The 22,553-nt window shown below is 35.7% G+C and overlaps 1 protein-coding gene across 1 annotated transcript; it reads left to right on the top strand.

The window, feature by feature from the left end:
- The first annotated feature begins 361 nt into the window (after positions 1-361).
- On the top strand, positions 362-22,321 carry LOC140145962 (uncharacterized). The gene is made up of 3 exons (XM_072167699.1): positions 362-497; positions 15,251-15,329; positions 19,541-22,321. Exons 2-3 carry the CDS (start codon positions 15,282-15,284, stop codon positions 20,834-20,836), a joined length of 1,344 nt encoding a protein of 447 aa, XP_072023800.1. The 5' UTR covers positions 362-497; positions 15,251-15,281; the 3' UTR covers positions 20,837-22,321.
- Positions 22,322-22,553: the final 232 nt, after the last annotated feature.

Genomic DNA, 22,553 nt, shown 5'->3' with positions numbered 1-22,553 from the left:
AGCCCTGATGGCGAAAGCTAAAGTCGTGAGTAATCATTTAATGGATTTGTCAAGCTAAAAAGTTTGAATTATTTATCTACAATCCTACAAATGCATCTATTTACTGTTGCTTAATACAGTTTTGTGGTCTCCGGAAGTTACAGTGTTTTCCAATAAAACGCCGTCAAATATTTCCTCCACAGAACTAACAGTGAAAATAAAATAAAATAAAATAAAATAAAATAAAATAAAATAAAATAAAATAAAATAAAAAACATCTCGAAAAGGGAACACCTGGGGGAATGGATGCTACAAAAATGCAAAGAGCGCCCCCGAATCGCCACGACGAAATCTCAAAAAGTAACATTTTTCAGTTACAGTGTTTTGTCCCGGTGTTTTGTCAACAAACGAACATGATAAAATGATGAACGTCTGTGGACATTATTTCGTGAATGGTGTCTCTTTTCTTTCTGTGTTTATCTCATCTGAATTCAACGAGGATAAAACAAACACAGCAGGTATGTTCCATATCTAATGTTACTAAATGTTATTGAGGCAGCAGTCATCCAGTGCATGGTAATTATGTATATCATTCTGTCGATATGGGAACAACCCAAACGTTCGATGAAGTCATATAACGGAGGTCCTTTCGTTAGGGGGGGGGGGGCAAAAGTCCGATTACGTTAATAAAAAAGTAGTTAAAACATCGGTCAAAGTTTTTTTAAGTATTTAATATTTTGTATTTTCTGAAGTTCAAAATCGACGCTCCACAGTGGTTGCTTCATATGATTTAAATCAATCAATATTACTATAATAATATTTCAAATAGGTCTATAATGTATATCTTTGAAAATCGCCATAATTTAACCACAGTCACCGTGGCGCCTGTCGCTCTTTAGCATTCATAGTGCCTTAGCAGTGGTTCAAATCCAGGTGTGAATTTCAATATTTTTTATTCCTTTTACTATTGAGCTGTGCTGTTTTTCAAGCACGTCGCTGGATGAAATTGATGGATAGCTCACCCGCTAGCGCGGGCATGCTTCTTTTTTTTAACCCTAACGCCCAGGCCTATTTTGGCGAGGGGGAAGGAAAGAGGGAAGTAAGAAAGAAATAGCAAGAAGAGAGAACTTTTTTCTCTGGTGCGGTTTTGAACCAAGAACCCTTCGGCTGCCAGACACGCGCACGGTCATACCTTGCCACGGGGTTCTGCCTTGGCCAGCTAAGTTAACTGTTCGCATGATGACGAAATCGTTTCACATGGGATACCCGCGCTTGCAGATGTTTTGTGAATTGAGTTTTTTGATGTTACTGTTACTAATGTTACTAATAGTTGGGTTGCAAGAGATGTTCACGAGAATATAAAGAAAACAGATTTACATGCCGCCCGCCGGCGAATTTTGTGCGGCCCTCGTGGCTCTCGGAGATATTTAGTAAGGAAAGCTACTATTATTAAAACGAGAAGTACACGGTAAAAGGAGTCCTGGTAATCGCAATTATATTTCAAAATATTTACAAGTCAAAAACAAAAAAATTTCTACAGAAAATTAATCTAACTATGGCCTAGTACAGGTACAGCCAGGTCTGAATTTCACTGCAATCATTGAAAAATAATATGTCAATATTGTTTTCAACAGGGAATGATTTATATCCCGGGAATCATATGTATACAATATTTTTTCAAAGGTTTCCATGGATACTTGATTCATGAGAAAAACGCGAATAATTTCCTTTGTATTTATGCAATGATCTAACGACTCGTGAACTCGTGAACTCTGTATAGCTAAGAGATAAGTTCATTACAGGTAGGTAGAAAATTTAATTATTTATATTTTTTGGAAATGCCATTAATAGGATACTTTGAAAAAATTGCAACTCGTGTAGTTTTTCATTGGTTATTTCTGGACCGGCGAGTTTGTTTTATTTCTTCTTTTGCCTGGGTTATTCTTTCAGTGGATGTGTTAAGGTATCCTCTGTTCTTCCATAGGCCCAGGGGTCACATTAAAATATACACAAAATACATCAAAACAATTTAATAAAATATATAATTACATAGGATATATAAATAATGTATATTGCGCCACCCCACTCCCGTATTTGTTTCTCTCTGGATCCGCGGCTGAACCGGGACCAAAGTTGAGGGAGGGAGGAGAGAAAAACACTTGTTGGTCATCATAAAGTTTAAAAGAAATATTAAGCATGAGTTGCTTTTTTCCAGGGATTTTTTAGGCCAAAAAAATACAGCTGAAATTAAAGATGATAAGCAAATTAGAAAATAAAAAGTGCTGGTCATGGTGGTATTATAAAATCCGACATAATTAGCCTAAGCAAGCTGCAAATGAAATATAGCTCAACCACTCTCGTTAATATGGAGCAGGGCGTGGGTTTCTTATTGTGCGTGACGGGGCTGGACATTTTTATTGAATTATATTGAATCTAGCACTTTTTGGCAACAAAATAAGTTTATGATACAAATGCGAGCGAATATGTTTTGTATGTACAAAACATGGATATTATAAATGTATATATTATAAGCAAACTTATGTTGTCATTTTGCTTGTCAGAAATATGATTTTAGAAAATCGCACTAATTTACTCTGTATTTTCTATATTACTGTACATTTTGTATTTTTAGGGTGTTTATATGGATGAGGGTTGGTACATAGATGTCAAAAATAGTAATATCTCACAAATCGTATTTTTGCCCAAAAATTAGTGTTTTTGACCATAATTGGCTAAAAATACAATTTGGGAATTCTACATCAAGCCTAACCCTAAAGTAGACATATCAAGCATTGCAATAATGTATGACGTATGTGTGTAGGGTGGGGTCATTTAACTCCTAAAATAAAGCACTTTTCTGAGGTACCAAATATAACAGTATGTCGTTTATAATTGAAAACTGGGGGTGCAACCTCCTTGTAGTTCGTCTCTCCTTCATAGTCCGTGTAAGAATATGGCTCACTAGTTCTTGTGTTAATCCAGTTTTTTTTTGTTTTTTTTACATAATCATGAAAATTGTGGCAACATATTTGTGACATTTTGGCACGAAGATGTAAATTAAATCTGATCGAAGAATGATTGACCATTTTATACTCTTTGCAAATTGTAATATTGGTAGTTTAAATTGAAGTCTATTTGACAACTTTCCTCACTTAAATAATTGTGCAATGATTATTGTTATGGTATGGAGATCGGTTAAGCAAAACGTATTCATGAAGTTCAGCAGATCCATTGTAACCGAAATTACATGTGAAATCAACCACAACTTTACCATACTGAGTTGTCTGACTTTTGATCATAATAATAGTATTACGTGCTAAGCTTCAAGTACACCAAAACAACTTGGTAGTCAGTTTAAATTAATTATTTTTAATTTGCTATTTATAGTCTATGATCTCTGAAATTGTATGTATCATGAGTTGCCATTCAGTTAGATTTACTTATTAAGCTAACATTTGCATCTACAGATCTGTTTTTAAAAGTTTTAAAGCGCTCGAAAAGCAACGTTTGCAGTTTCTTGGGGGGGGTGAGAGCACACCAGACATATCGATTGCATTCTGAATACGAGCAAGGTACTCTGATATCAAATAATTTTGATTTTTTTTTTAATTCGCGATATAATACACATTTTATGACAAATGATTAAAAATTAACATTTTTGATATTTAAAAGTCCTCGAAGTAAACTTAATTAATCTAGTGGTATACTTAAAATGTATGTAGCTGGGAGGAAAAGCCGACGATCATTTAATCAATTTGCTTTTTGGAAGAGTGGGTCGAAAATACTACGGCGAGTCATATGCATTCAGTTGATAATGTCGACATACTGAATAAAAATTCCCTTTAAAAGGGAAGGCCAGCGTCAATGCAGAAGAGGTCTTGTAAATAGTTTGGGTCACCGTGAAAGGCATTTTTAGGATCACGCTTACATCCATGTTACATGACAGTTCACCAAACCATCAATGGTGAGAACATGCACACTGAAACAGCAAAACACATTAACTCCTATAACTCCTGTCAACTCTTTAATTCATTACTCCAAATTGTTCTGTATTTTTGTCTTTACTGCTTTTTACCCATGCTTATTATAAAAATCAAGAAATACACTGCAGTTGTTAGTTAATTCGCTATGTTAACTCAACTTACATGCACATTTTATTTTAAAATAATTTTATATTATTTCGCAATGTATAGTTTACTATAAAGTAGATAGTGGCAAGCACATGATAAAGGACTGATCATTCACTACAATCTTCACTTTTAAACTGTATTTTTTGAATGTGTTGATTGTTAGTCCGAAACTCCTGCAAAGCTATGGACATGGCATCTTACCTACTCCATTCTGTAATCTGCATTGTGTGTTTTCTCAGTCTTCAATCATTTTGTTGAATGTAATTTTATGAATCAAATAAAAAAGATAGAAATTGGCCTCACTTTAGTTATGTGTCATTTTACAGTATTTATCATTTATAAAGTAAGACAATAATTTATTTATTTTCTATAAGTGCATGTCAAAATATGGGATATATTGTTCAATATTATAGCTAGCCCCTAAAAACTTTATTTTCAATCGGATTTTTCCTGTTGAAAAGACAAAACTGATGTTAAAGATAGCAATAATATCATCAATAACATTTTGAGTCAATTTTATCCATAAAACGATACAGGATAGGATAGATAATTACTTTGACTTCAATGTGGTCCATATAATGAAGATTTTTATTCCACAACATTATTAGATCAACATATCAATTATGCACTCACAGGCAACCAAACATCATGCTATCAGTAGTCCACTGATATGACCTCGTGATCATTCCCCCGCTTTGACCATGTCATTTTTTTGATATGCTGATTGCTGAACAAGTTTATGTTTATATGTGTAGGCCTAACCTATGATAACCTTTTAAGTCATAATTAATTCAAACATAACTTTGGCAATACTCAATCGTTTTCGTTCGTTGAAACGGCAAAACATACATTCTTTTCCTTGCAAATCGAATTAGCAGACATCAAAAACATTTCCACCACGAGAAGTAAAAAAATAATTCATACCAATAGAAGAAGGCTATAATCTTAGCTAATCTTTAGTGTACACAAACCCCATCTCAGAATTAGGTACCAGCGCCCTATGCGCTGGCGAAAAAGGGTAAAACAACACACAACCTGAACTGTGTTGGCCATGAAGCTTCATTTTGAAATACTCAAGATGTGCAATTTAATTTTAAATAATGCAAGAAGGGCTCCCCTGATGCCGAAAAAAAGTCGTAAGGTTTAGCATTTTTTTTTAAATGTTGCGATTTGGTAGTTCACAGCATCTTACGAATGGTAGTGAGCTTTGGCAAAAACTTATCATTTCATAGCGAGTGTGTCGAAGAATTCAAATATCACAAGTATACTTGTGCAGGTCCTGTGGTTCTTGAGTTATGTTGTAAAAAGGGATGAAACAGCAACACTTTTGTAAAACGTACATAACTCATTAACAACAATAAATCAAGCAAGTTTTCAAAGATTTGCAGAATAAACTTTTGCAAAACATTGATTAAAAAAAATTGATTCAGATAATGAAAATCGATATTTTGGCTGATTCGACCAACAATACCTTAAACATATTTTTGTTTGCATTGTTTTTGTATGCAAGGGTGGTATCATAAATTATCAATTGTCAATTATTATGTGGGAGAGTACTCAGAAAACATAATTTAAACCTATGTGGTGTCATTTTCGTTGGAAGGAGTGGCCACCGATTTTAAAAATTGGCAAAGAAATGTAAAATTAACGCATAATTCTGCAACGATTTTCATTGGAAGGAGTGCCACCGACATGAAACACGCCTTCCAAAGAAAATGACACCAATAGTTTTTAATTATGTTTGATTACTTATTATTCTTTGCTGGTGAAAATAGTATTAGTACAAAAATGATTGTTTAGTATTTTGTTATGAACCACTGCATTTACGGCACCATACATGTCTATATTATGCGTGGTAAATGACATGGATGTGAACTCGATAAAGTTGAACTTTTAAACCTTGCTTTGTCTAAGTAATACAGGCATAATACACCTCCAGTATTACCAACTTCTCAAGGTTACATGTTCACGATTGATCAGATATGATGGGTCATTTTTTTAGTAATTATAATAATTCACAGCGTGTTTGTTTTTCGCCAGCCCATCGGGCTGGTACCTATTTCTGGGATGGTGTTTGTATGCTCAAGAGATTATTTTTTATTGGTATTGGAATTACTTTTGTTTAAAACTTTTGTGGTTGAATTTTTTTTAAATATTTTAATTCGATTTGTAAGGAAAAGTAAGTATGTTTTGCCGTTTCAACGAACGAAAACGAGTGAGTATTACCAAAGTTATGTTTGAACTAATTATGACTTTAAATGTTCTAGGTATAGGCCTAAATGTAACAATAATAGTTAATATATAGCATCATATGGTCAGCAGAAGAAAATCTGACATCACCTATGATGTCATATCAGTGTCCTTGACCGGGGGTCCTTACTCCTTGACCACTGAACAGCGTGATATCATGTTGATAACATATCTATAGAATCAAAATCTTCATCATATCCCGGATCATATCACAGATTCTCAACAATCTGTGATCATATGGACCATATTGATGTGAAAGTAGTTATCTATCATATCCTGTGTCGTTTTATGGATAAAAATGACTTAAAATGTTATTGATGAAATGGTTGCTATCATAAACATCAGTTTTGTCTTTTCAACGGGAAAAATCCGATGCAAAATAAAGTTTTTAGGGCCTAGCTATAATATGGGCATAATTTATGCATGTAGGCCTATAGTATTGAACAATGTACCCCATTTGACATGCACTTATAGATAAATAAATTGTCTTACTTTATCAATTTAATAACTTCTTTATTATAAATAAAATGACACATAACTATTTGATTCATAAAATTACATTCAACAAAATGATTGAAGAGAAAACACACAAGGCACTAGGCAGACTGTTATAGAATGGAGTATGTAAGATGCCATGTCCATAGCTTCGCAGGAGTTCCGACTAGCAATCAACATGATCAGCACATTCAGAAAAACACAGTTTAAGAGTGAAGATTGTAGTGAGTAACCAGTCCTTTATAAATGTGCTGGCCACTATCTATTATAATATAGTAGGCTTAAACTATACATTGCGAATTAATTATGTTATTTTAAAATAAAATGTACATGTAAGTTAACTCAAACCGGCAGTGTATATATCGAAAGCAGTGAAATCGGACATTCCTAAGCGAAGATATTGAGTTCGTAAGTTCTGGTATTACAAAATTGGAAATTGAGCTATCGTGGGTAAAAAGCGGAAAAGACAAAAAAAAACACCAACAACAACAACAACAACAAAACAAACAGACCAGAACAATTTGGAGTACATGTAATGAATTAAAAGAGTTGACATGAGATTAGGAATTAATGTTTTCTGCTGTTTCAGTGTGCATGTTCTCATCGTTGATGGTTTGGTGGACTGTCATGTAGATGTAAGCGTGATCCTAAAAATGCCTTTCACATTGACCAAAACTAATTACAAGACCTCTTCTACATTGAGGCTGGCTTTCCCTTTTAAAGGGAATTTTTATTCATATCTCAAAAGAAAGAGTCTGTTAATGGTATATAGGTTTTTTGTTTGATTTATTTTCCGAGGGTGCTTTCAATGTAATACTATAAACTGCAGAATTATGCGTTAATTTTACATTTCTTTGCTAATTTTTGAAAATTAAAGTTTGCAAAATTAGAATGAATCCAGGACTGCAAACTTGTCGTGTAACTAATATTTTTCTGTAACAATTTAAGAATTTTTCGTTTGGTTTGAAGTTTGCTACAGGTTTTATCTAATATACGCACATTTAGATTATTTTTAAATCTTAATAAAAACATGCCGGTGTTTTCTGTTTATGCACATGCATATGAATGTAAATACTTAAGTAACCGCTATTTAATCCAGTTATGTATTTCTATTTTGTTTGTTTGTTTTTATATATAATTTGGCAACATATTCAGCTATATTGGTACACTGCAAAAACTATTTTAAAGAACATTGAGCAAAAAGGTCACAACTCAACAGTTGAGTAAGAAATTACTCAACATGAGCTCAATGTTGAGTAATTTTTTACTCATTTGTTGAGTTGTGACCTATAATGAGCTAATGTTGAGTAATTTTTTACTCAACTGTTGTGTTGTGACCTTTTACTCAATGTTGAGTAAACTATTTTTTGCAGTGTAACATTTTGGGAGGAAGTTGTTTAATCTGATCGAAGAATGAGTGACAATTTTATACTCCTCGGAGTCGGAAAATGTGGTATAAACTACCATACATTTATACATATTCGATAAAATTATATACTTTATAATATAATTTCCTACCTTCAAACGTCTCCAATTGTAGTTCATTGTGTACTCATTTAACCTGAGTCTGAACTAACCAACATATTGGTTAAAATGTAAACAGTGAAATGAACTTCCCATTTATAGTGTTTAACCGACTTTTGGTTGTATTTTGCCCAACATGCTTTGTCCAACTGGTTGGTATAATTAACGTAATGTAAACCAGTAGTTGGTTATTGTTTTTAACCAACCTGTGGTTATATTGTTAACCATATAACCAACTGTTGGGCTGTTCACCTGTGAATACATAGTTTGTTAGTTGTTTGACCCCTTTAAAATCCATGCAGAGCATTATTTGACTCAAGAGCAACAATATCAGGATAAATAAGACAATTTGCTATAAAATGATAAAAAAATATATATATAAAAAGTCATACTAAAATTGGCATTTTGTACCCGTAGCCTGTACGTTAGGCAAAAATGACAATTTTTGAAAGCGTCCACTTAATGCCAAAAAAGAAAAGAAAACAAATCTTATGTTCCTAGTAACATTAGACTACATTCTTTCAGATACAAAAGTCTAGATTCATATCTATCTAAAATTCATATCTGTTGTACACCTACAATTATTAGGGGTCAACATTTGCCTATTTTAAGCGCCATTTGTAGCTGAACCACTTTAAGGGGGTTAAGAAATGTCTTTTTCCTTTTATTGCTCATAGACATTGACACATGGTTAACCCATTCTGAAAATAGTTAGGACATATAAATGCACTGTGACAATATCACGGGTCCTTCAAAATCAACAATAGTTTGATTGAGCAGTACGAAGTGCCGAATTTGACCCCCCCCCCGAAATCCCAATGAAATTCAGAAATCTATCTTTTCAGACACAGCCGGTGGGTGACAACATTCACCAAGAGGGTCACAACTGATTTAAAAGAAATGCCCCTCAAAGAGAGTCATTTGGACCCCTTAAATTTCTAATTTTGGTCAAGGTCGTCAAACTTTGGAATTTGATCATAGGGATCCATGAAAGGTACTTTTGAGGAGAGCAAAATCCAAGAGGGTGGGTGAACACTCAGCCTGTTTTTGCATGGACTGACCCTATTTTTAATCACGCTTTTGTTAATCATACTTTCATACACTCTTAGCTAGCCCGAACCAATCAGAGCAATCGTTGGAAAAATCCAAACAATGCATTGATTGTATATTGTGCACTCCGCGTACTACGCGCAGTGCTTGAACACGCGTTCGCGACGCGTAGACTTGGTTCATTTTTTGGGCGGGTTGATGTATTGATGTTGATGCGTCTAATGCACTCCTCCCTTCGGGGCTCGTGCATTAGACGCATCAACATCAGCGCGCGTGCATTATTTTGTCTTATTTATCTCCCAACAAGTAATACGCGTTCATTAACCTATAATTGGTTTAATTCATTGTGTTATAACATTTAATGACCACTCACAAAAGTAAGTACTTCCTTCTATTGAGCTGTGTATTCCCCAGTTTATGCTTTACTGCAAAAACTTTTGTGAAATGAGCAGTACCTTTCCAAACAATGCAGAGGCACGTCGCGGGAGACTACATGGATTGGTGTAAAATAGAGCAAACAAAAGAAACAGGTAACCTACTTTTAATCATGTTGACTATGCGGGGTCATGGGGGGGGGGGGTCATACACATTCATGTTCCTTCTTCTCGTGTAACCTACTTTTAATTCAATTATTGACTGCATGTGCAGGGTCAAACACATTTATATAGGCGTATTTAGTAATTTTTTTTAGGTAACCTACTTTTAATTCAGTCAACTATGTGGGGTCAAACATTTATACACCTTCTATAACTGTAATATGAAAACATGCAATGGGATAAACACAAATTAAAAAAATTAAACGGTTACTCACCACTAATTGCAACAGAACCCATTCAATCACCATTTATTTCAGAAAAGCATATTTAATATCGCATAAAAAGTCCTCGAAACAGTGCCTAATTTGCATAAACACAAACTATACATCGGAGATAGGTTAAACTATCCTTTTTGTGTGGGGGATAAGGGTAGGGAAGATGGGGGTACATGTTTTTTCTGAAATAATTAATAAAAAGCAGTTACTATAAATTAATTGGAAACAATGTACCTGATTTGTACAAAATCTATTGTTACAGCCTAAAATCATTTAAAACATGTTTGTTTGTTTCCAATGACCTCTGAATGCATACTAGGTGTTCAGTAACATATTAGGCTATTAGAAAGTTATGTAATCAAATCATAATAACCTCAAGCCTGTCTGAAATCCTCTACAGGGAGTGTACTCTTTTTAATCTGAAGAAACCCATTTCTCATCTCCCCGCTACTTGTCTCTCTCCCTTTCTCATTTCATTTTTTCTTCCCTTCCACTCTCTCTTTTCTCTGTCTACCTTATGTTATTGCGAATATTTACAAAAATGAATAACTCTATTTCTAACTGCCTGTGTGTCATCCTGCCCTTTCGTTCTGCATGTTTGTTTGCCTTTCTGTGTGCCTGTTTCTCTCCGATTTTGTTCTCATGGTCATTTTTTTGTGAAATTTGGCAAAGATAACACATGTGTTTTGGACTGTACTTTTTAAATGGTGGTTGAGGTATGTGATAGGATTTCCCCATGCTATATAATACCATAATGAAGCATGAATGTATAATATAGACGAATCCAACGAGCCAAGTCATGGTCAGGATTTGGTCGGCCATCTTTGGTTCCCGCTAGCACCAACCTGGGGTTTTGAGCGCCCGATTGTGCAAATAAAAGCCGCCTAACACCTAGAGAAGATGCAAAGACGAGGAGGGTTAATAGAATAATATATACAGAATTATTGCAGAAATTTTAAACTGCATTCCATCACCCGTTTTACACCTTAATACATAATAATCGGATTAACCACACGCGGTATCTATGCATTGATGTACTTGCGAACAAAAGGACTACATGTATGAATAGATGCGATGGGATTACCTGCGGAATTATCTCTATTATAGACGAATCTAAATTCACGCATTCCTACACCTGACTAGCAGCCTTTAGTTGGGTAGCCGTCGGCTACAATGCACTCAAAATCTGAAATGATTCGGCCTTGGCGGAAATTTTAAACTGCATTCCATCACCCGTTTTACACCTTAATACATAATAATCGGATTAACTACACGCGGTATCTATGCATTGATAGATGCGATGGGATTACCTGCGGAATTATCTCTATTATATATTCTATTACCCCCACGACCCATTATTCAAAATCGCGCACTGTGATTTGTTGAAACGCGTCACGTGACAGACCATTAATTAGCGATAAAGTGTCAAGGGCAACGAACTTTATGTTCTTCTATCATCACAACGCACAGCAGAGCGCACAGCACACCTGCTTATGTAGGGGATAATGGAATGTCAGGGGTGTGTTATTGTATGTGCATACCTGCTTATAGGGGAGAATGGAATGTTAGGTTGTGTTATTGGAATGTGCATACGCTTTGGTTACGCGTATGTGCTCCACCTTGAGGTAAACAACTTGAAATATTTGGGCAACAAATTTGATATTTTCTCTTTAAATCACACTATTTTGTGGTAATAGAATAGAAATAAAGGGTGCAGCATTATCCTTTACACGCAAATAATGTGTCCTCGGCAGTAAAAACATTTAAATAATGGGTTCGGCTGCGCCTCACCCATTATTTACGTTTTTACTGCCTCGGACACATTGTTTTCGTGTAAAGGATCATGCATTACCCTTTATTTCTTAATTATTCTATTAACCCTACTCGTCCTTGCATCTTCTCTAGGTGTTAAGCGGCTTTTATTTGCACAATTGGACGCTCAAAGCACCAGATTGGTGCTAGCGGCTACCCATAGATGTCCGACCAAATCCTGACCATGACTTGGCTCGTTGGATTCGTCTATATATATTATTATATTATTGTCTGTCCAATTAACTTAGACACCCAGTTTTTGTTACTTATTTGAAAAAATATCCACTTGCAAAGAAAGTCATGAAAGAAAAGTGTTAACATTCGCTGAGACCTAACGGGATGTTTGTGTTTCCAAAGCATTGAGTGAGAGTTTACCAGAAATTCTATTGAAATTGGAAGGTTTTTCTCAACACTTTAAAAATAATCCGGTAGAAGTTGGGTACCACTATTTTGGAAGGTCTCATTATACAGATTTGTAGGTATTGTGATTTTGGATAGTGAATGGATGAATAGTAAATTAATTATACTCCTCACCAAAAACATTTTTTTTAAATTCAGTTCATAAAATGCAGACAGTGTTTCTAATTGGCATATTTATTCTTAGTGTATTAACTCAGTGATCGACCCCAGCTGCCCTCAACCAATTACAACAATTCGGCGCGGTATTTGAATCGTGTTCTGTGCATGCTTTTGGCTTGGCCCAATTCCAAGAAAATACAAATTGTATGCCCTATGAATGTTCTGATGTTATTGGTGAGGAGTATAATTCACAATACACTCCAGACGCATAGTAACTTGCCCTCTCATTTGTTATAATGCACCAAGTGAAATTATTGATTGGCTCCAAACAAAATATTTGAACCGGTGTCCTTCACCGAAATCATGGCACAGTGCAGTCCATTCAATCAAATATTGTCATTAACCTATTTGATCGTAGTGTATTTGTTATGCGTGTTAGACGACCTCTTGCGGTAGATTGCAAACATGCTTTTGTTGAATGCATTTGAGTAGACCGCCATTATTGTGAATTAGTAAAAGGATCAAAGAAAAAAGGGTGGCATCACTGATCAATATGCATGATTACAATGTTCAAACACCCCTTACTGTAAATAGATTATCCCATCAAAAGTTTGAAGTCATTAGGAATATTCGGCTGGACCCAGATATCTTGCTGTAAATCGGTCAAAATTGAATAAAAGTAGTAAAGGAAGAATATTTTTTCATCGCTTTACTAATAATTTCTGTTAGGTCTGACCGTGTTTAGCAACTTTTCTTTCATGACTTTTTGCCAAAGTAAAAACTTTTCGAAATATATCCTAAAAACAGTGTGTCTAAGTTATCTGGACAGACTTTTAATAACCCTCCTCGTCCTTGCATCTTCTCTAGGTGTTAGGCGGCTTTTATTTGCACAATTGGACGCTCAAAACACCAGGTTGGTGCTAGCGGCTACCCAAAGATGTCCGACCAAATCCTGACCATGACTTGGCTCGTTGGATTCGTCTATAGTGAATATAAAAAAATAACTTTCTCAGGAACAAATAGCTTAATGGTTTATTACTTCAAAACCTCTGGAAATGTTCTTTGATAATTATATTATCAATGTGAGTTTTCCATGTCAAATGTTCATCAATTGTCATAGGAATTTGGTCTTGTCAACCCGTTCTAGAATAGTATTGTCCAATATGATATACTTTTTAACTTTTTGTGCTTGGTGCCCATATCATTAATTTTGTATGTATTTTGAATTGGTGATATTATCCTCAGCAAGCAATACGAATTCAACATAATAAATTTTACCAGTACCGGCTAATTTGTGTCCTTTATTGACAAAAAAGGCCATTAAATTCATTTGAAATCTTCTCAGAATCAGATATAGTATCACAATGAGTATTTTTTAAATTGAGTTGGCACATTTCTATTTTTTATCTCCAGTTATGCTTCTTTATTTTTGGAATTTGGAATTATTATTACGCCTATCATCCTATCGTGGGGAGCATAAGGGACATAATAGAAAAATGGAACCAATTCTAGTTTTATTATGTGAGGTGTAAGGATGCCAAATGTGTGCGTTTATACAGGGTGTCCCCCCAAAAAAGAGGCCCCACATTGCGCCCTCTTTTTCTCCTATTTCTGAAACGTTGATCAAATATATTTTGGTATGTAAAGAAACCCTAAATCGCTTTAATAAACCAAAACAATTATTTCAATCGGCTCACAATTTTTGAAGATATGCCCTCTTTAAGAAATGTACCCGTTTTTCACTCTGTCCACGGATGAGGGTTGGCTACATCAAAGATTTAAACGAAACACACGGTTAATGTCATGGATAGATAATAGCATTAGTCTTGGGAAAGCATTCACTATAAGCGAGGATCACCAGCTAGCTTCAAACGTCTTCGCAAACCCGTATTAGTGCTGCATTCGCAAGTATCCGGCGCACAAGGCCTTAAGGATGGTACGCAAAGCAATTAATGCAATGAGAACTAGGGCTGAAACCTGTATTCGTCACGGAGGCAACCAGGTAGAGGGCAGAGCAGCACAGTAAACTCACTTCAAAAGAACCAAAGACAAACTAAACAGCCCTTTTCATGGCTACCTTTTATTCCAAAAAGAGAAATGACTTATGTTGTCAATAAAAAGAAAGCAAGAAACGAGAAAAACATAAGTAATTGCAAGTATAGCAAAAGAAGTCCCATCCCACATCAATTTCGCCCAAATTAATGACACTTAACAAAATCCATAACCCATAAGCCCACCGGTAAAGCCCATTCCCTTAAATAAAGTTGTTATTTTATAAAGTTATCATCGAGGAATGTTTTATATTCATGCATGGTATATACACTTTTCAATCTTTGAAGTAGCCAAACCTCCTCCGTGGACAGAGTGAAAAACGGATACATTTCTTTAAAAGGACATATCTTCAAAAGTTATGAGCCGATTGAAATAATTGTTTTGGTTTATTAAAGCTAACGATTGAAGGTTTCTTAAAATACCAAAATATATTTGATCAACGTTTCAAAAATAGGAGAAAAAGAGGGCGCAATGTGGGGCCTCTTTTTTTTGGACACCCTGTACATAGAACAAACACATTAACATGTATATACAAATATCAAATTAAATTTGGCACATCCTTGCCATTCAAAGGGAACAGAACTTACTGACCACAACTATTTGACATATATTACTCATTTTATTACAGTATGTGATATCACGAGCTCTATTCTAAACTGATGCGAGGCAAATTTCGGCACTTTATCGGCTTCAAGCAAAGCGTTAAGGTAAGCAAAATGTTTAGCCATTTGACACATTCTTCACTTTGTAATTATGTTTAGAAGCTAAATATTTACATATCAAATTCCTAAAAATCAACTTTCAATGTCTAAGCAGTATCCATCAATACTCTAAACATATTCAGTATTTAAACACGTTTACAAAGTAAAGGCAAGAATGTGTTTAGAAAGTGTTTACATGCTAAACACTGTTTTTGCAGTGTAGCATATTCATGTATATTTGAAAGTATGTGTAAAGAATAGATCTAGGAAAACCGAAGACCGAAAACACCATTTACCCAAATAGTTCACTCAAAGATACACAAATTAACACACTGGTCATAGGAGCGCTCATAGGCTTGGGAATTTCTTTGTCATATTGAAGTTTTGGCAACACTGTAGCCAGGCCGGTTTTTCCACAATCTTCATACGGCATCCAGGGATATCGATACACAATGGTAGTACTTGCCTCAGATTTCACGCGTTGATTTTGAAAAAGGCAGTAAAAAATGGTGAAATCAAAAACTATGATATATCGCTCATGGTGATGTGCGTTAGAAAGTTGGGAAAATCCTTCATTGGCGAACTATATTACTTTGAAAAGCTAAAAGGTTGATCCAAAAAAGGCTCGCGGGCAGAGTTGAAGCCTATCAAAATAAAAAAATCTTACACTAAATGACTAAATTTCACACCTAAGTTTAACACTAGGATTTGAAAAAAAAATACAGTATCAGGCATTAGAGTTTGTCCTGACATTTACTGAAAAAATTAAAATTATTGTTTTTCATTTTTCCGAAAAAACATTTTACATTAAAATGTTGCTCATTTCTACATCAAATTCGATCGTTTGTATTGTCTCATTAAATGACTGAGTGAGCCTTGTATAACAATAGATATCGGTTGACCATCGTTCACAGTGACTGACCATCCATGTTATGCATAGTCGGCGTGCTGTACGTCGATCGATACATGTTGAAATCAGTATAATTCCGAGATACACCTTTTTGTTTTGAAATTAAATTTCTGGGTCAAGTAAAAAACAATTTTGTCTTCTAGTGTAAAGATTTGTAATTTTTATAGGCCTCAACTTCACCCGTGAGCTTTTTTTTTAAATTAACTATTTAGCGTTTCAGACTAATATAGCTCACTAAAGAAAGATTCCCCCACCTCTATAAGGCACATCGTGTGGGTCTATATATTATAGTTTTGTCAACATATCCGTTTTGATTTCACCATTTATCACTTGCGACTGCCAAAATGTCCAACACTGTAGGCCTACTTCATTTCTGATATAACCAGTAGAAATAATCGATATTTTGTGGATTGCAAAATCATCCATCCATGGGTACATTCGCGAGTTGATATTGATAAATGTGTAGTCGTAATTGAGAAATGGTGCAATTAAAACCAAAATTCTGACAAAACTATGACATTATGATGTGCTTTAGAAAGTCGGGAAATATCTTTCATTAGCGAATTATGTTACTTTGAAATGCAAAAACTTTGACCCCCCCCCCAAAAAAAAAATCATGGGTCAAGTTGAAACCTGTGAAAATCAAAAATCTTACACTAGGAGCCTAAATTTTCCACCTAAGTTTAGTTTATTACAGACTTGACATTTAGTATGGAATATTTTTTCGAAAAATATCAAGACTGGTCTGGAAAGGGTCTGCATAAACCGCACGGGCTAAATATTAATATTTGTGTGTCGGGAGATGGTGTAAATTTATTGTTTGATAGAAAATGTGCTTTCCATGAATTTACATTATGGTTCTAATAATGTAGCGAATCTGCCTAAAATGGCGGATTTAGGGAGGCTGAATTTAAGCTTTGTTGGGACACAATTTCGGACTTTCTGCAACATTGTTCTGTTATTATCAAATTTATAGGGGTATGAGGTGATATTTCCTAAAGTTCGTCAACAATTGGCATTCATCACAGTTGAAATACACTTGCAATGTACCCATTTTTTGAACACGGGAGGAGTTTAAAATATGGCTTTTAAAAGTGGTACGTACTCTTAAAGTTTAAATGGCCTCTCTGAGGTCAAATGCTATAAACTTAAGATACAAAACAACTGCGCGGATTCTTGGTTGTCCAATGAACTCACGCTGTTTCTTTGTTTGGTCCCAGGGGTTCAATCAAAATTTCTGAGTGCGTACCACTTTTCGGAGCCATATTTATAAAGCTCCTCCCACTTTCAAAACTGGTAGATTACAAGTGCATTTCAGTTCTGACGAACACTTGTTGATATTTAGGTTCAGTAAATATCACCTCAAATCTCAATAAATTTGTTAATATTAGAATAATATATCCCCATAAAAATAAAATTCAGTCTCCCTAAATCCGGCATTTTAGGCTAATTCACTACATTATGAGAACCATAATTTAAACTAATGGAAAACACATTTTCTGTCAAAAAATTACTTTACACCATCTCTCGACACACCCCAATTAATATTTATCCCGTGCGGTTTATGCAGACCCCTTCCAGACCAGTTTTGGAATTTTGCGAAAAAATATTCCACACTAAATGTCAAGTCTGTTAGTTTATTCTTTCTTTATTGAGGATAACAACTTCAATGACCAGCACTGCTTTCCAGCAGGCCCTCAGTCAATACAAAACATAATATAATATTAAGTATAATAGCACACAAAAGTGATACAATATAAGATATAAAAAATGCTTAACACCAGGGTTTGAAAAGAAAATTTTACAGTACCAAGCATTATAGTTTCCTTCTGACATTTACTGAAGAAATTAAAATTATTGCTTTTTTTTTTTTTTTTTTGAGAAAATGAATTTCAACACCGAATTGATTGGATATTTCTGTTTCAAGTCACACGCAAAGTACGGCTTTTTGACCCGCTTTTTTCCTGGCACAAAATACCGATCATAATCCGGCCACCGTTACCCAGCTTGTTTCTGCTGAGACCAGAAAGCCGTGTCTCGCACGATGCACAGCATTTTTTTCCTTTTTCCGGAAATACGGAAAACAGATTTCAGCGAGCGCAAGGCATGACGGTTGTATCCTAAATTTAAATGTCTACGCATGGCAGCTCATGGCATAGAGCTGCATAGGACCTGCAGTCACAATTTAGTGTTTTCGTTAATCCACATTGCATTAATTTAGCAGTGGATCTAGTATGGCTATTATGATAATTAATTTACAGCCAAAATATAACCTACTCTTTAACTAAAAGAAGTAGCCTAGACTAAGTAAACATCATATCCATTTTACTTCATCAAGTTCATGCGAGTCACACATGTGGTCGGTGTATATAATCATCAGAAAGAAGGAACCTACTACATTATAGGCTTATAGGCCCTACTATACAAGTAGAATATAAATCGCGTTATTTTTGCATCATGCATGACCTCGACCCGGCAACCGATCACACGGCTCGTTTCTACTGCGCGGATTACACGCTTTGACCCGGCATGATCCACCTCAAGAGGTGGATCACGAAAGGCGAGCACATGACCCGGCATGACACGGCAACCGATTATCCAGATCGTTTCTACTGGGCTTGTTATCCGCCACGACCCGGCATGGCACGGCACGGCACGGCACGGAATTTGGCCCTCAGTAGAAACACGCAGATTGAAGAGGAGCCACAGTGGTCAAAAACTCACATGTCATATGACCAGGTTTAAGGTGACACAGGGGTCACAGTCGTCAAAAACGTGATCATTGCAATATCATTCTTTCTTTGTAATTCAGAAAGTCTCGTTGAATATTTTTCTCACATTCGATATACAAATAATTGTTTTTTGTTATTGTTGTTGTAGTTATTGCTGTACATTATTGCGCAATCAGTGGAATATAGCAGCATTGATTTATTTCATCAAAGATGTTGAGGCTAATTTAAAATCAACACATTTTCTAATTGGAGGTGTAGCGTCATGGTAGACAGAGGAAGTGCCCCCCAATCGATTCCCAAAAAATGCCGAAAAACGACGTGCCCCCCTTCGGGATCCGGACCGTTGCCCTCCCTCCCCCCCAATAACTCACGAGCTACGCCAAGTTTCATGTCTTGTACATGTGTATCGGTATTCTTTTATATATAAGTATGTCCCAGTACGCATACGAGTTACTCGGCTCGGGGTAATTGTTGTCTTCTCGCGAAAATGAGCGCCAGGAAAGGTACTCCTAACATCTATCTGCCTTTCTTTCCGAGAGAATTAACAATATTTAATTGACACTTTTATTCAACAGATGGTGCTTTTATTAACCAAGCTTCGACGTAGTGGGTGGTTTAGTCTTCCAGCTTTCCTAGCGGCCATCTTTGTTTTGGGTTTATTGTTGACCTTCTTACATAACCGCAATTATAACAGAGCGCAGCTGGATGTTAATGAAGTAAAGAAATCAGAACTACAAAGAGGCTCAAGAAGAGACAACATCAATGAGCCGCCGACTTGGAACTGCACAAAACAAGTCACTCTTTTGACGCCATCTATGGGACCGTTTAAGGCTTGGAGAGAGTATAAACTGCTGCAACATATGTTCACGTCAAATATCAAGAATGATGTTCCAAGCTTTGAGTTATCCTGTCCAGTACAACGTTGTAATTTAACAATAGGTGCTACCTTAAGTGACAAACGCCTTTTGGGTAACAGTAATGGTGTTGTCATTAACATTGCTCCAAATTTATTGAAAAACAAATTAGATGCTACCATAAAGAAATTGAGTAATATCCTTTGTAATGACGTCACCTGGTTCTTTTTGGGGATGGAAAGTCCTCAAATGTTCACCTACTGGGATGCTCAAATAGCTAACATACAATATCATAATGAAATAGCATATCATTCTCAATCATCTTTGTCAATTCCTTACGGATATTTTGTCGCATCCAAGCCAATGGACAATGTTCCTGGAAAAGACTGGACAAAAGACAAAACTCACCTGATAGCATGGATGGCAAGTAATTGCGAGAACACTTTTTGGCCACGTAGCGAATTCGTCTATGATTTACTGAATTACATACCTGTTGATATGTACGGAAAATGTGGAAACTTGTCCTGTTTACCACCAATGTCTCCTGAATGTAACAATATGCTAAGCAAATACAAATTTTATTTGGCTCTTGAAAATACAGAGTGTGACGAATATATCACTGAGAAATTTTGGGAGAAATGTATGAAACATAATGTTGTACCCGTTGTATATGGAGGTCGAAGGGCTGCTTATGAAAAATTGGCGCCGCCTAATTCTTTCATTCACGTGGGGGACTTTGCAACTGCGGAAGAGCTTGCTCAATATCTTTTGGCCTTAGATAGAGATGATCAAAAATACAACGAATTCTTTCAATGGAGGTTACAGGGTCACGTACAAACCAACTATCCACCATTAAATCCAGACGTATTTTGCGAGATGATACCACTTCTAAGCTCTGAAACTCCAAAAACTAAACAAAAAGTATCAGAATCAAAGTATTTCAATTCATGTCGCGATAAGCCTACTGGACTTTTTGCAAAATCAGGAAGCTACAGCAACTGGAGTTCGTGGAAATAAGCAAGAGGCAATAAAAACTTTTAAATAATGTTGTAAAATATGTTACTTAATAATGTAATAAAGTACTTGTGGACTCATTTTTAGCCAACAATGGACCGTCTTCTGAGAACAATTTTCCCGTTAGACTTTTAGAGATATGGCGGACACAAAAGGATGGCGCTGCACGAAGTGGGTATTTGGCTTTTGAATTTGCCGGGTTTTACCCAGATTGAATACTGCGACCTCCTATTGTGTGCGCCATATTTCGAAAAGGCTAATAGGAATAGACCAATACGGTATACACATAGCTTACATCACGTAAGAAGAGTCAAAATGAAAAAAGGAAATCATCAATAACATTGATTTCGAGTGTATGATCTTTGGTCTATATGTAGGACACAATATTCAATTCAATGGAATGCCCAATTCAGTAAAAATATTGGTTTTAGATTTTACCCGGAGCCGGGAAGAACTCGCATAAGGAACAACACAGACCCCCTTTTTAATTCGAAAAACGACCCATTTTTTCTGCTCAGCTACCCAATCACCTACTTTTTATATTTAGCTACCCAGTGACCCCTTTTTAAAGCTATCCCACCACTTTTTTCAAGGGGAATTCTGGAAAGCGATATTATTATCAATAGTAATAGTTTAGAGTTGCAGCCCAATCAGAGCAACTTTAAATTTGACCTGACCTTTGACCTCGGATGACCTTTTGCGGTTTTATTCTCCCCAAGTGTCAGGGATCATGTTAAGAATGTCATAAGGGTCATTGCAATTGAATTTCAGCTCAATTTGAGCATTTTGAAAAAAAAACTTGACCTTTGACCCCTTTAAGACCCCTTAATGACCTTAATTAAATGAATTTTAAAATATTTTTAAAATGTTAACAATGTCATAAGGATCATTGCATTTAAATTTCAGTTTAATTGGAGCAGCCCAATCAGAGCAACTTTTAATTTGACCTGACCTTTGGCCTCGGATGACCTTTGCGGTTTTATACTCCCAAGTGTCAGGGATCATCCCCAAGTTACAGCCTGATCGGAGCACCTTCAAATTTGACCTGACCTTTTACCTCACATGACCTTTGTGGTTTCATACTCCCCAAGAGTCAAGGATCATTTTCCCTGAGTTACAGCCCAATCAGAGAAACTTCTAATTTGACCTGACCTTTGATCTCACACGACCTTTGCGGTTTATATACTCCCCAAGTGTCAGGGATCATTTCCCCCGACTTAAAGCCCAATTGGAGCAACTTTAAATTTGACCTGACCTTTGACCTCACTTGACCTTTGTAGTTTTATACCCCACCCCATTATTCACCATTATTGCGTCATCTGTAGAAAATATATAGTATGAATTATTGATTTTCATAAATGCATCATGGGATAGCCAAGATATCACCCGCCACACACACCCCCACACACGCAAGTATAGCCATCAGTGGAAATGATATAGCTGTTTGTATCTAGCATACAGGCATATCACAAGTTACAGATAATTAACAAACTCACTCAAGATATGTTACCTCAGTTTGTTTCGTGTGAATGGAAGACATTACCTTAATCTCCTACACAGGGAGTGTGAATTTCAAATGGGCCTACCTGAATGGGTGACTCCGTTTGTAATATTCACTCCCTGTGTGGAAGATTCAAGTCATGTCTTGCATGAAGATTGTATGGATTGCAGTTGGAATAACCTAATAGACAAATTCTGACGAAGATCAACACGTTTTGAA

The sequence above is a fragment of the Amphiura filiformis genome, chromosome 2 (genome assembly GCF_039555335.1).
Source record: "Amphiura filiformis chromosome 2, Afil_fr2py, whole genome shotgun sequence".
Classification (NCBI taxonomy): Eukaryota; Metazoa; Echinodermata; class Ophiuroidea; order Amphilepidida; family Amphiuridae; genus Amphiura; species Amphiura filiformis.
Note: the sequence above shows the minus strand (reverse complement) of the source record. Positions and strands in the feature narration are given on the sequence as shown.

Excerpts from the sequence above, each read along its gene's own strand:
- LOC140145962 (XM_072167699.1), top strand. The coding sequence starts at position 15,282 with ATGCGAGGCAAATTTCGGCACTTTATCGGCTTCAAGCAAAGCGTTAAG. Across the intron at positions 15,330-19,540 it reads GCTTCAAGCAAAGCGTTAAG|ATGGTGCTTTTATTAACCAA; the intron begins GTAAGCAAAATG and ends TTTATTCAACAG.